At 33.3% G+C, this 14,331-nt stretch overlaps 1 protein-coding gene across 2 annotated transcripts; it reads right to left on the bottom strand.

The window, feature by feature from the left end:
- Nucleotides 1–19: 19 nt before the first annotated feature.
- On the bottom strand, nt 20–13,365 carry LOC138306929 (monocarboxylate transporter 12-like). 2 transcript variants are annotated; one of them, XM_069247507.1, is made up of 6 exons: nt 13,165–13,365; nt 7,826–7,950; nt 7,200–7,343; nt 6,816–6,962; nt 5,337–6,545; nt 20–4,550 (listed from the first exon to the last, which is right to left on the bottom strand). In XM_069247507.1, exons 2-6 carry the CDS (start codon nt 7,887–7,889, stop codon nt 4,393–4,395), a joined length of 1,722 nt encoding a protein of 573 aa, XP_069103608.1. In that variant the 5' UTR covers nt 7,890–7,950; nt 13,165–13,365; the 3' UTR covers nt 20–4,392. The 2 variants fall into 2 exon arrangements, with proteins under 2 accessions (XP_069103608.1, XP_069103609.1); XM_069247508.1 differs by lacking the exon at nt 7,200–7,343.
- Between the last annotated feature and the right edge of the window lie 966 nt (nt 13,366–14,331).

Below are 14,331 nucleotides of genomic sequence, written 5' to 3'. Positions count from 1 at the left end.
AAAGAACAACACAAATGTATACAGCACATATTATCATTTAATTCAAGAAAAAAACTTAGATAAATTTCATTATACATGTTCTCAGTACATCATTTTCTTAATAAATAAATATATGATATCTATATTGATATATAATATGTTTTTTTATTTACTTGTGGCTATTTTGGGCACTGAAACGCTTAGTTTTGTATATTGAAGTATAGCACTCATACACTTGTGATATTATTACAGTAGAATACAGAGGAACCGGGTTATATTAAAGTGTTCGGAGAATGGAAAATCTTTTCAAATTATCCAGAATTACATAATAACCAAGCAGAAAAACAATGTGTGGACAGAGATTATACAGTCAAACCTCGATATTTCGAACTCCGATGAATTTGGCCGAATGAAATTTCTAACATATAAATGCATTATAATTCATAAAAAAATCATTCAAAAATATAATTTGGTTCCAACAAAACTGGACAAAATAGAAATATCATAATGTCTTAACCCCCGGGTATATGTAAACAAAATATTGGCCCAAATTGACACTCCTCCTTTCATATTTGCTATTTTTAAACTAGACTATTATATTCTATATAATAAATGCCATTTTGTCATTCGCATTTGTCGCTTTTTGTTAAGTTTTTTTCTGTAAGAAATCAAGTTAGTTTAAGAATACGTAAGCCGTAATTTTCCATTTCACTTACCAAAAAAACCCCAACCTGGCTATAATTTAATTATTATTGAAGAAGAATTCGGTAACCATTACGAAACATGTGTAAAGCATTATTAAATAATATTTGTATAGCGTTTCTCATAGGGCCGCGGCGGCCGAATGGATAAGATGTACCGACATATCACCACATGCCCTCCACCTCTTGGTCGAGAGTTCGAATCCCAAGTGGGGCAGTTGCCAGCTACTGACAGCTGGTCGGTGGTTTTTCTCCGGGTACTCCGGCTTCCCTCCACCAACAAACCTGACACGTCCTTACATGACCCTGGCTGTTAATAGGACGTTAAACTAATCAAACCAAAAACCTAAGGTGAAAAGAATAAAATAATAATAATAACTATTTGACGATGACTATGAATAAGGAAAGTACCTCTTTCACGAACAATGGAAATTTGCCCACGAACCAATATTATTAAAACTAAATGTTATAAGTAACAACATAAATGCAAACCATTGAAATACGTTCAAAAACTTCAAAAGGTCCAAGGAGCCTGTGCTATAGCCAAATTAAAGTTGCCCAGGAGAGATGTATGACAGTGTTCCATTTTTTATCCAAAAAGGTATCATTTTTCTAAAGAGTATAATTCAGTACATATTATGTTCACAAATATGAAGGCAAAATGTAAGAAATGAAATTTTGGCTACATTTTTAAGTCAGATAATGTTGAAATTTTGGGTGTTATTTTCGGTCATGTCAATTATTAACAATGATGATTCACCCACTTCCGGTTTGAGTGCACCAAAAATATTTTCTAAAAGTTGGCTCATTCCCTGGAGTAAATATTGTGAAAATTTCAGAAAAATTATGGACCGGTAAATTTGTCGTTTAAAGGTTAGAATATGGCAAGGTCTATTTTTAGTAACATTTCATAATGATATGAATATACTTATTTTGGATCATTAATCACGAATCTTACGGTGTCAACATTTATACTTAATCCAATACTCATCTGTAACGCTTGATATGATTTCAAATTGATTTATTTTGTGATATTTGGAGAAAAATTAAGTTTTACATAATCAAAATTACAAAACATTTGGGTGTTTTAAGACCATAATAAACTGCAAAAGCATTTGAAGTAGCTTCACTAATATGTCCTGTTCTAATGACTTATTTTGTAATTATATAGCATATTTACAGTGAAGAGAGTGATTAAAATGGGATTCTGTAACTGTGTTGTTTGAGAGCGAAGAGTTACCAGGTTACATGGGTCATTTGTTAAAAAACTACAGTAGTTCAATTATTTGCAGGGCTAACACTTATGGTAGATTAACATGTATGTTGATTCATGCTAACAAATGCAAATCGCATCACTTTTACATGTTACTTTGTTTTAGATTCTAAGTTCAATTTGGTCGGGAAACGCATTTTTGTATCAATTCAGCAATAAATACATTAATGTCAAATACTTCTTTAATCTTGCAAAATAACTAACTGAATGATGCAGTTTTAATAATGAAAATACACGTTATCTGAAAATAGATCATCAAAGATTTATTGTTAATAATCATATTTGAATTCCATGTTAGCATTATTTGATAACAAGAAAATTAAAAAGATTTACTGACTATTAGACACAAAAGATCACAGTACATGTACATGGTGTATATCCCTATGGTAAAGAGTGTGTGGTGATGAAACTGTTTTATTCCATACTAAATAAACTGACTTTAAGTTTAGAATTATATGAATTTTATTAGTAATTCTGAAGTAATCCTTATGGACAGAAACATCACTTATATATCTTAATTGGCGGATACAGTATCAATCGTACAAAGATAATGGAGAAACCGTCAAACAGGAAATGAGAGTTTCTGATCGAACTGGAAATCATTTAGATGCAGTGTTTTATATTATACTGTATGTTACTTAACTTTGTATCACGTATGAATTAATCTATTTGCCCCCCCCCCCCACCCGATATGTATAATTCATGTTCTGATAACCAAATTTCTTACAAAATCAAAATTTAATACTTGTTATGATAACCTTAAGCCATTTTTATTAACAGTATGATGTGTTTACGATACACAACGCTAATTATGAAAATTAAAACTGCGGACCTCAAAAACGTTTGACTGGTTCATTAACCATAAAAGATGCTGTTAGTTTTCACACTGAAAAAAAATTTAGTTAATCTTTATGGAATTCATGAAAATTCTGATGAAAATTCAAAAACTCGAAATCAAACTTCGGTTGATTGATCACAAAATGTTCTGAACAATCTAAATCTTAAACTGCTAAGAAATACTAAATATGATAAAATTGATACAATTTTGAACGTTAAAAATCATATATCTATTTGTCTTTGGTTTTTTTAAACACAGAAACTTGTAATGTTGTGATTTAATGCCATTGCCAACACTTTGAAAGCACAATATTTTGAGGGAAAAAAACATTATACATATATTTACTATTATACTGGATGTGTGAAAATTGGTAAACATTATGATTCTCTTACATATTAATCTACTTCCACTTATTTTTTTTCTAAATTTTGTTATTATTTTACTTTATATGCCTTTCAGCTGTAAATAAAAAGAATGTTTCTGAGAATGCAGTTGCATCATCATCTTGCTTGAAAAGTGAATGATAATGCCCTAAATTTCCGAAATACTTTGTAATTGTGATTCAATATTTTGATTATTCTATAATATAAAGGTTATCAAATCATTTATTACTTTACATTTAATGTAACTTATGAGCATTAGATAAGATTAAGAAATAACTTTATTTGTTTTCTCAATTTTATGACTGAAAAGGGCCATGGTGCGACCATAGTACAATATTGCTAAAAATAGACCTTGCCCCACTAAAACCTTTAAACGACAAATTTACCGGTCCACAATTTTTCCGAAATTTTCACTACTGTACATTTACTTCAGGTAATGAGCCAACAAAATATGTTTGGTGCACTCAAACTGGAAGTGGGTGAATCACCATTGTTAATATTTGATATGGCCGAAAATAACACCAAAAAATGTAGCCAAAATTATATTTGTTACATTTTGCCTACATATTTGTGATCATAATATGAACTCTTCAGAAAATAATACAGTTTTATGACATTAAACATTATTTTGATACATTTTGGATCAAAAAGGGAACCCTGTCATACACCTCTATTGGACAATTTTAATTTGGCCACAATACGGGCCCCTGGGACTTTTTTAAACGTATTTAAAGGGTTTGCATTAATGTTGCTGCATGTAACATTTAGTTTTAGTAAAATTGGTTTGTGGGCAAGTTCATTGTTCGTGAAAGCGGTTTAATTGATGATGCTAAAATAACATGACAAACCTGTATCACTGTATTAAAACCATATTGCATGTTTCCGGTCTTACTTACAACTTTCGCTTGTTCACATAAAATGATAACGAAACGTAACTATTGTGCTTTCAGTAGAAATATTTAGTTCTTGCCCACCCCGCCTAGCCCATGTGCTGATGAAAAGGTCCCGTATCAAAAGTAATTATATTTCAAGTGATGATTTGCTTCCATTCTGAAATATGACTAATTTACCATTAAGGCACGAACACCGTTATGTTGTTATGTTTTGCTTGTTGTTATATACGACACATTTAAACATATTTAAAGTAGATTATACAATAGCTTATCACCCACTCTCATATCCCATCAATAACAGTTCACACCGGTGTTAGACGATTTGTTAACTTGGTAACATTTCTATATCAGTTTCTTTGCGTTTAGATGATTTATGTCTATCAACTATTGCTTCTATGATGAACAAAAGAGCTGCCAGTAATGCGCATGCGCCTGTATAATGTAAGGATGCGTCGTATGAACCGTAAGTGTCCTTTAGTGCTCCTGAAACGAAAAAAGACAATATTTTAAATTCAAGTGGATCGATCAATACAGAAATGTAGAATTGTTTGCATATGTATGTAAACGATACAGTTACGAATATAAAGAGTTGATGGGATGAGTTGATGGGATAGAAATAACAGTTTTGCTTTCTAGACACTGGGGACATGATGACTTTAATACTGTATGTTAACTTTAATCCTTTCACTTAACCCCATTCTATTCAATTATATGATTTTAAAGATATAATGTCGTTTTAAATATCATTTGTTATAGCAATAAAATTCAAATAAAAATAATCTAGTGTCGTTCTTAAATAGAACACCTTCATTTCTTATTAACAAAGTATGATATATTACATAATAGATATATGACTTTGTAACACAAGGGAGGAAGGAAGAAAAACGAAAAACGAAAAACCTATGGTCTGTTCAATAGTCAGTTGTGTGCTTTAAGATTGCAACCAATGGCGGATAAGGATAAATTCAAAGGACAGATATTGAATTGTTGGATGTTATGACGCCACTTTGGTTGTATGATTTCTATATTCGATATGAAGTCAAATGGGTTCAGATCTCCATATTAGCTAGCATTGGTTACATGATGTACGTGTCTAGAGGATGGGCTTTGCCAATGGGAACGCTCACTATTGCTATAGAAAATGGTTCTATTATGTTATCATTTTTTCCGAAACGGACTGGTCCTAATTTAGTGTAAATTCTTTCTGTTGTCAGTAACATTTCATTCCCCACATAAAATATATATGTCATGTGTTTTTGTTCCACTTACCTATGAGGGGATTAGATATACTAAATCCAACTCCTTGTCCTAACATAAGAACTGTTATTGTGCTCCGGAAGTCATCCGTCCCTACCATTTCTAGCACAATGACGGCGTAAAGAGAATACAAAAATCCCGCAAAAATTCCATACACAAGGGAGTATAACACAAAATGCCAATATTCAGTAAAAGTCACTGATAGTTGCTGCATCAGACCGTCAATCACACACGCCAAGATCATTAGATATCTAGGATTCATATGAAACTTATCGGCCACTACTCCCGCTAGTAACCGACCTACAGCGTCACAAGCACCAAATATAGATAAAAGAAGAGCAGCACGCTGTCCGTATATTCCTATTTCCGCGGCATGTGCTGGTATATAGAGTACCGGCAGTGAGGCAGCTATGCTCCCCATCCAGTACCCAGGGGCAAACAGAATAAATGACAGATTCAAAAATATTTTATAATTAAATAATCCGTGACAAGTACCCACGGGTTGTTTAACATTAGAAGTACTTCCTTCGGTGCTCTCTGATACAGCATTTTTACGAGTTCTTAAACTTTCCCGAGATGTCTTGAATCCAGCTGACGATGCAAATGCTATGTTAATTAGACTTTCGTTGCTGAAGTAACGCGCTACTCCCATTTTAGGTGTTCCGTCTACTGGTTTTGTGTGTGCAGTGTCAGGCTGAGTTTGTTCGGAAAGCGGTGTAGGTGGTGGTAGCAATGGTTCTTGTGTTGCTACCTCTGATTCGGTCCTCGACCGCATTCTCTTAAGCATAGCTCTACGTGCTAGTGGTGAGAAGGTGGAGTCTGCCGTTGGAGACCTCGCTCTGAAGGGCTCATCCGTATCTAGTAAAGGTAAACTTTTTGATATATTTCCATTTGTCTCTTCCGCCTCTTGCTTCTGTTTTTCTTTCCTTTTCTTTTTACGTTTATGTGCTTTCAGCTTTGCTCTTCTCTTTTCAAGTGAGAAAAAGTCAATCGGTCTCAACAATGCTCCTCCTACGATAGAATTGAACATCAATCCTCCTAGGATGAGAAGAGTTCCTTGAAGTCCGTATTCGTCCAGGAGAGCGCGACATAGAGGGGCTACCACTAACCCGCCAACACTACATGCTGACATGACAGCTCCGTTCGCTATCCCTCGCTTTGTTTCGAAGTAATCACCAAGAATACACAAAACTGGGCCCGTCACCATGCCGTGCCCTAAACCTGCAGAAAAACATTCTTGAATATAAATCTCTTTCATCATTTATTATCATTTTAATTTCTCAGTGTAATCTTAGAAATGTCATTTTTATGTTGATTCATAGCAGAAATTTCATGATCTTTTAACATTTTGACGGATGCTTATCATTTTGTGTCCTGCAAAAATATAGCGTTGTTTGAATAACATTACGTTCCACGGCATTTTTCTGCTATATATATATACCACTGCAATAATTGCATTAAAACTGTTGAATGAAGACCTATATCACTTACCAAACACCACACTGTATGATACCATCAGGAAGTAGATGTCCCGAGCAAAGCTGCTGAGGACAAAGCCTGCTCCCATTAGTAACCCGCCAATTATGACGATTGTTCGGCAGCTGGTGTACCGTAAACCGACGGTCAACGACAGCAATGCTGTAATATAGATATAGATACAACAGTAATCAATAATACCAATGGGCCTATCGCATTGTACTATTGTATTTGTGTTCATACCTAAACAACATTTCAAGTACTCATAACGCAATATTGTTTTAATGTTCACTATTCCATTACCATTTGAACGAGAGTTTTGTTTCAATATTTTAGATAAGCATTCAACCCATTTGTAAGCATGTTACATGTATCGCAAAACGTTTAAGATAACCTCACCAGCTATTGTGAAACATGCTGACTCCAGACCAGAAACAACGGCGGTAACTGCGGCACTTTGCTGATATTTGTTGAGGAACTCAACAAATAAAATACCAAACGATTTTAATATTCCAGCATAAAAGAAATATACAGATATTGAGCCTGAAATGGGAAAAAAATAAAGCATCAGCTATCATTTCATTGCTGTAAGTATGAAATAGAAATGATTGCAAAGTCGAAATAATGTGAAAATGCGGAAGGACGAGGGACAGAGTGCGGTAACAGTAACTAGGTACCAAACAAAAACATTACTCCCCGTGTGAACCTAACTGGACAATAGATGTTCATTCTGCAGTTTGCCTCTTAGCTCTAAGATAATCAACTACCGCAAGGTAATTAGGGTGACAACGGGAGACATTAGACGACCCACTCTACGGAATTGTATTTTTTACTTATTTTCTTAAAATTGTTCATGATGCTATTACAAGTGCAGCATTAACGATAAACTAATAACTTTTGCTACTCTGCACAATTATAAAAAAAATTTAAAAAAAAACTATTTTGTTGAAGGTATGTACCAATAATTTTTTAATGATATGTGACTGAAGAAAAGTTTATTTAACATAGTGATAAAAAAGGGTTACCTCCAAGTACCACCCACGCCCAGCCTCGGTCGACCGGGAGGGAACTCTCTCTCTCATTGTCCATTGTGGTAGATGATGATGATGATGACTGGTCTTTGTCATTCTTTATGTAATGAAACTAACACCTGAAATAGAAAGGGGGGGGGGGAGATATAATAACGTGATGTATGTTTACAAAATATGTGTTATTACTGACATTAAACTAAATAGATTCAGAAACAGACCGTCATGATTACAAAACGAACATGATAAAACAATTTCAATCATTCTGTCATACCAATGTTTGCACGTCGATATCCAATAAAGTTGATTTACTCATGGTACACATAAGTCATAACTTATTCCGATATATGTAAAAGTTCATTAATCATGATGTCTAAAATGTCAAAAAGTTTAGATTAACATTGATATGGTCACTACGTATATCAATAACTACATATACCTGTACAGTATGTATGTATATCAATGACTAAGTAAACCTGTACAGTATATATCAATAACTACATATACCTGTACAGTATGTATGTATATCAATGACAAAGTATACCTGTACAGTATATATCAATGACTAAGTATACCTGTACAGTATATATCAATGACTAAGTATACCTGTAAGTATATATCAATGACTAAGTATACCTGTACAGTATATATCAATAACTACGTATACCTTTACAGTATATATATCAATGACTAAGTATACCTGTACAGTATATATCAATGACTAAGTACACCTGTACAGTATATATCAATGACTAAGTATACCTGTACAGTATATATCAATGACTAAGTATACCTGTACAGTATATATCAATGACTAAGTATACCTGTACAGTATATATCAATGACTAAGTATACCTGTACAGTATATATCAATGACTAAGTATACCTGTACAGTATATATCAATGACTAAGTATACCTGTACAGTATATATCAATGACTAAGTATACCTGTACAGTATATATCAATGACTAAGTATACCTGTAAGTATATATCAATGACTAAGTACACCTGTACAGTATATATCAATGACTAAGTATACCTGTACAGTATATATCAATGACTAAGTATACCTGTACAGTATATATCAATGACTAAGTATACCTGTACAGTATATATATCAATGACTAAGTATACCTGTACAGTATATATCAATGACTAAGTATACCTGTACAGTATATATCAATGACTAAGTATACCTGTACAGTATATATCAATAACTAAGTATACCTGTACAGTATATATCAATGACTAAGTATACCTGTACAGTATATATCAATGACTAAGTATACCTGTACAGTATATATCAATAACTAAGTATACCTGTACAGTATATATCAATGACTAAGTATACCTGTACAGTATATATCAATAACTAAGTATACCTGTACAGTATATATCAATAACTAAGTATACCTGTACAGTATATATCAATAACTAAGTATACCTGTACAGTATATATCAATGAACGTCTGTCTTCATCTGATAATGAACACCTATCCTGTAGTATATGAGATACCACAATCACTCTATTACACAATATCTCTACATTCCACATACAGTGACGCTATACCTTTATTTACAAAGATAACATTTAGATTAACTATCACTTGATCATGACGTAAACAAAGCAACAATTATATCAATGTGATATTCTAGTACCTAAGCTAGGTTTTTGTTTATTCTGTCAAATCCTTTTGGAATTCCCTCTTGTACAGTGGATTTTATGACAAATGAACGTATCCTATATTTTGACCTTACAATAGGTTTTATTTCTAGATACACTGGATATCATCGGGACCAGCATATTTCCAATGTGTTTCTGGATTATTCAGGTTTTTATTACCATCAATTAAGAAAACATCATACTATTAAATCAGAATACACAGGATTACAGGACTATATCACGACCGGTTCTGACAGCTAACACTTCATAAAATTAATTTGTTATTGTCGATATTAGGGTCATAATGAATGATACTAAGTTTTATATTATAGATAAGGAAAAGATATTCAGCAGAAATTTCTAAAAGAATAGGACCGAAATTCGGATCGCAAATTCACTACGCAATTTGACTTTGAAAAAATAATGAGTTTAAAATATCAAAATTAAACCACAGAAAGGAAAAATAACTCCGCCACGAAAATAAGTTGGTTTACCGTACACATACGGAAAAGAGAAGAAATCGTAAGAGAACCAGTCGTCCCATGCATTATACATAATAAGTATCATATATGCAACAATACAGTTAACTGAAGTATTCTTCACTTAGCTTTGTACATATAATTTTTCTTCTTTAAAAAATACACATTTATTCTTATGTTTTAATATTTGTGTAAACTATTGTATGATATTTGCAAACATTCCATTGCATTTAGCAGTGATTAAAAGCTCTACTATCATGTTAGCTACCTGACAGGATTACAAAGAAGGTGTAGATAGTAATAGAGCAATGGAACTCTCCCCCACATTATCCCTTTTAGCATCAGGACATGGGCATGTTTCCGGTCATAAGAATATTTTGTCCTTTTTACTCCTGAGTCAGAATTAGATTAAGTAGTTCTGAATACTACACTTAATTCACTTGTACTTTAATCCCTATATAGTTTCAAATGACACGTGAAGGATGCGTGTTTAGTTTTATAATCAGCAGTAGACTTGGACACTACAGATTACTGGACACCACAGATTACTGGACACTACAGATTACTGTAAACCAATCTATTTCCGCGGCTACATAATTTCGCGTTTTATTGCCTTTTCGTGGCGATATAATTTCGCGATTAACTCGCGCGCGAAACTCCGTTTACAGTATAGATGTGTCTATAATGATAGGGTGTGACTTTTCTGTAGTTTATTTATCAATGTCTGCAGAAAAGTGTAAACGATATACCTATAATTACATGTTTACAGTAACGCTTCCTCTAGACCAACCATTTAGTCACCTACATAGTTTTGTTTATAGGCAGGATAGGGTAATGGTAGTGTTAAAGGGGACGGTGATTCCGTGACACGTACAACATGCCCTAAACCTGTAACCGGTAACTGTATAAGGAACATTTTATGTATAATCAATCTTAACATTAGATATTATAAAATAAGGATTGTATAGTTTTGATAACTAAAGCATCTTCCTATGGGATATTATATGTTTGTCTTACTTATTCTTTGTTTACAACAATATTCATTGGGCCAAACGATCATCAGATTCCGTTTCAGATTTACTAAACCAGTATGTATTTGTGCACGTCCCACACGGAATTACTCCAACCTGGAGGTTGTACTATTATCTAGGATACCAGGGGAATTAGACATGTGTAACGCCTCCCAGGACGTTACACTGTATCACATGTTGTTGTAGGTTAGTGCCCCATGATCATTTTCTATGTATACTATGACCTCCTGTCACCTATTGGAGGTGTGTAAGAATAATAGGATCAGGTCAGATATACAAAAGCTATCCAAGTATTGATATCTATGAGTATCTGGATGTTTTGTTTCGACTTTACAACATTACTTTTTGTCTTTTTAAGATCGTCAGTAATATCATGGTAATATGTCCATTTATAGTTTCTTTCCTGAATTAAAATCAAATTATTGTCCAATCACGTTTCTGTGGAACATGATTTATATGAGGTTAAAATATCGTGGTTTATTTGGTGATACACTCATGTAACCGTTCTAGATTATATAAATAACGTTGGAAAGACCTAGTGAGATATTATCGTAGGTAGGAAACCATGTCTTAACATATAGGCGATAATACTAATCCGTGATACATTTCATTTATAAACAAAAAGGCGGCAGTACAGATAATGTCAAAACAGCTATTGATAAATGAATAAAAGTTGATCGATTATGTACAATCCAGATGACTATACTCCTAAACACAAACTGTAGTGCTTATCTGTATTGACCAGGTATAGTGTTTTATACTGTGTATTACAGACAGATGTTACAAGTTAATCGTGACGTATAAGGCCAAGGTTTTACAAACTGCACGAAGGTTTTATGGGGTTGTCTCTTTAAATAGAAAATCGAAATTAGTCCATGATGTCATACTAATGTGTTTCTACTTGATAGAATCAATTAGAAGACGCATCAAGGGAGAAGTAGTACAAAAACATCATAGGAAGCAGGAGAAAGGAACATAATAAAGAGAAAAGACTTATATTATAAAGTATAATGTAAATGAATGAATAAGTTATCTGCACTTGCGAGTAGGTATTGATTGTGACGTCATGTGTTTGCGAGCGTAACGTCATACGTTTCGGAAAAAATGACGTGAATTGCGCTCACAAATATACAAAGACAGAATAAAGCTTGTATGATTTTGGTGAAAGTATGTATTTTATAGCTGAGTTACGTCGAGTGACGCAATATTTAATCATTGATATTTCTACAGTAAACTATTTTGTTGTCGTTTATACAATATTTTGTGTTTTCCTTATTTTCAACATCACCACGAATATATAAATATTCGGTGCTTGATTCTTAAGGATAATCCTGCATTAATGTGTAGTTTTTAAACAAGTTTTCATGAAGCATTTGAATTTGCGTTCCAGATCACTCGCGGAATCACGCGAATATTTGTATCCTGAAAAAGTGAATTGTTGTAATTTTATGTAATAGACAGTCTCCCTATGATGTACTATATTGCGATTTCTACACAAGGACAATGTTTTCAGGATCACCTGCTGGCAATAATAAGTGCGTGCGGTGTAATGAAGGAAAAACATTCCGACAGCGTGATGTGAGGTAGTGCTATAACGAACATGTATTTTTATCTTATCTCTAAAGCGGAAAGCATTAGGTTATAGTGACAAGGCTGTGTAGACACTGAAAATGAGTAGTTCCAATAATGCCTAGAACTCGGTCACATTGTAAATATCATGTCACACTGGTATACATGTACAACAGCTAAAATCTCAATAAAACAATAAGCTGAATTTAAAGTAGAAACGGGTCGAGTAATAAAACCCTAAAACAGTTTGAAAGTTTTCTCGATAGTATTTAATAAATTAAATTTACTCTTTAAAGAATATAAATAAATATTAGTAATTGCATTATATCTGGTAAGTTTTTTTTATATTTTGTAAATAATTTTGTCAATCTTAAACTTTAAAAAATTTCATAAGAAAAATGTCCGAGAGAATCCGAATAACCAAATTAGCCCTGATCACATGACATAGATATCAGTAGCATTTCATGCAATAATCATTCGGGACATTCGAACTGTACATGACGTATTCACCTTCAGAGTGATTTAAACATATTACCCCATCAGCAAGACTTCATTATATGCTTATTTTATAAAATGTCAAAAGGTAAACTTACCGGATAGTTTTCCATCCGACGTAACGTAGCTAACCAGTGATCGAAGCCCTTGACCTTTGAAGTATGTATGGAAGATAACGTGTCTTTGCTAGTCACATATACCACGGACACTTGAGTGTATGCAGGGTAAACAAATCCGTGTACACATGTGCGTGACATCGCGTAGAGGCCAGTTATCACACCGCCGCGTCTTACTGAACGTGCTGGCAGGGTTGTTTCTCCTCTTGTATGTCAGACATGTATTATTCTTACGTAATTACCATTGTATCATAACCGTACAATACACGAACATCTGTTTCAGCGAGAGAGAAAAAACCCGACACAGTCAAGAAATTCATCTAAACTAATGATACACATTGAACACGTTTCAAAATTAATAAACAGTTTAGGAAATAAGATTCACTCTTCCATGACAATCAATTCATTTGAGTTGGAAAAGACAAACTTATAATTGTGTTTTTGACCTTTTGTGCAAAAAAGGCTTTCACGCGTTACGTTATTCCGATATCAATTCGCAAAGTCTTTTTTTCTCTGGTCATTTATACACAGTCACGGAATTAATTACGCTCGTCAATGTCAATGAATACTTTTGACATTGAAAAAAAATAACTAAACGAGGACGTTGGGTGCAAATATCCACTCGTTATAGGTGCATTAAAATATTCCTTTTGCTACACGTATCATGTTTAGACTATATCAAAATGGCGGTATGTTCAAAGGTACCGTTCTTGCAAACATTACAAACTGACATTACAACCCTATTAGATATTCTTGTCGACAATATTCATTTTTATCGCATTTTCAATACAAGATGTCGGCCAATGATATTAAAGATGCTCATTCGCCGACAGAACAGAACGATATTAATCAATTAAACAATAATTGGTACGTAATCGTCTATAGATATGTCTAATTAGTATAGAAAATATATGAAATAATTTGTTTTGCTTTTGATGTATGCGCATTCAATGCTTCATTCCATATATGACATAGTGCCACGAAAATTTTTCGGGATGCAATTAATTATATTCAATATTTTGTCTTGAAACAAAATTAGAAGCTCAAACTTTTTAATGGTGGTAATGGTGTAAAGTAAGTAACTATTCTAACATACTAATTCGTCTGCTTCTGTGTTTGAATAACACCACGAAACTTGGGAGTAAAAAC

The sequence above is a fragment of the Argopecten irradians genome, chromosome 14, assembly GCF_041381155.1.
Source record: "Argopecten irradians isolate NY chromosome 14, Ai_NY, whole genome shotgun sequence".
Taxonomy (NCBI): domain Eukaryota; kingdom Metazoa; phylum Mollusca; class Bivalvia; order Pectinida; family Pectinidae; genus Argopecten; species Argopecten irradians.
This window is presented reverse-complemented; position numbering and strand designations above follow the sequence as displayed.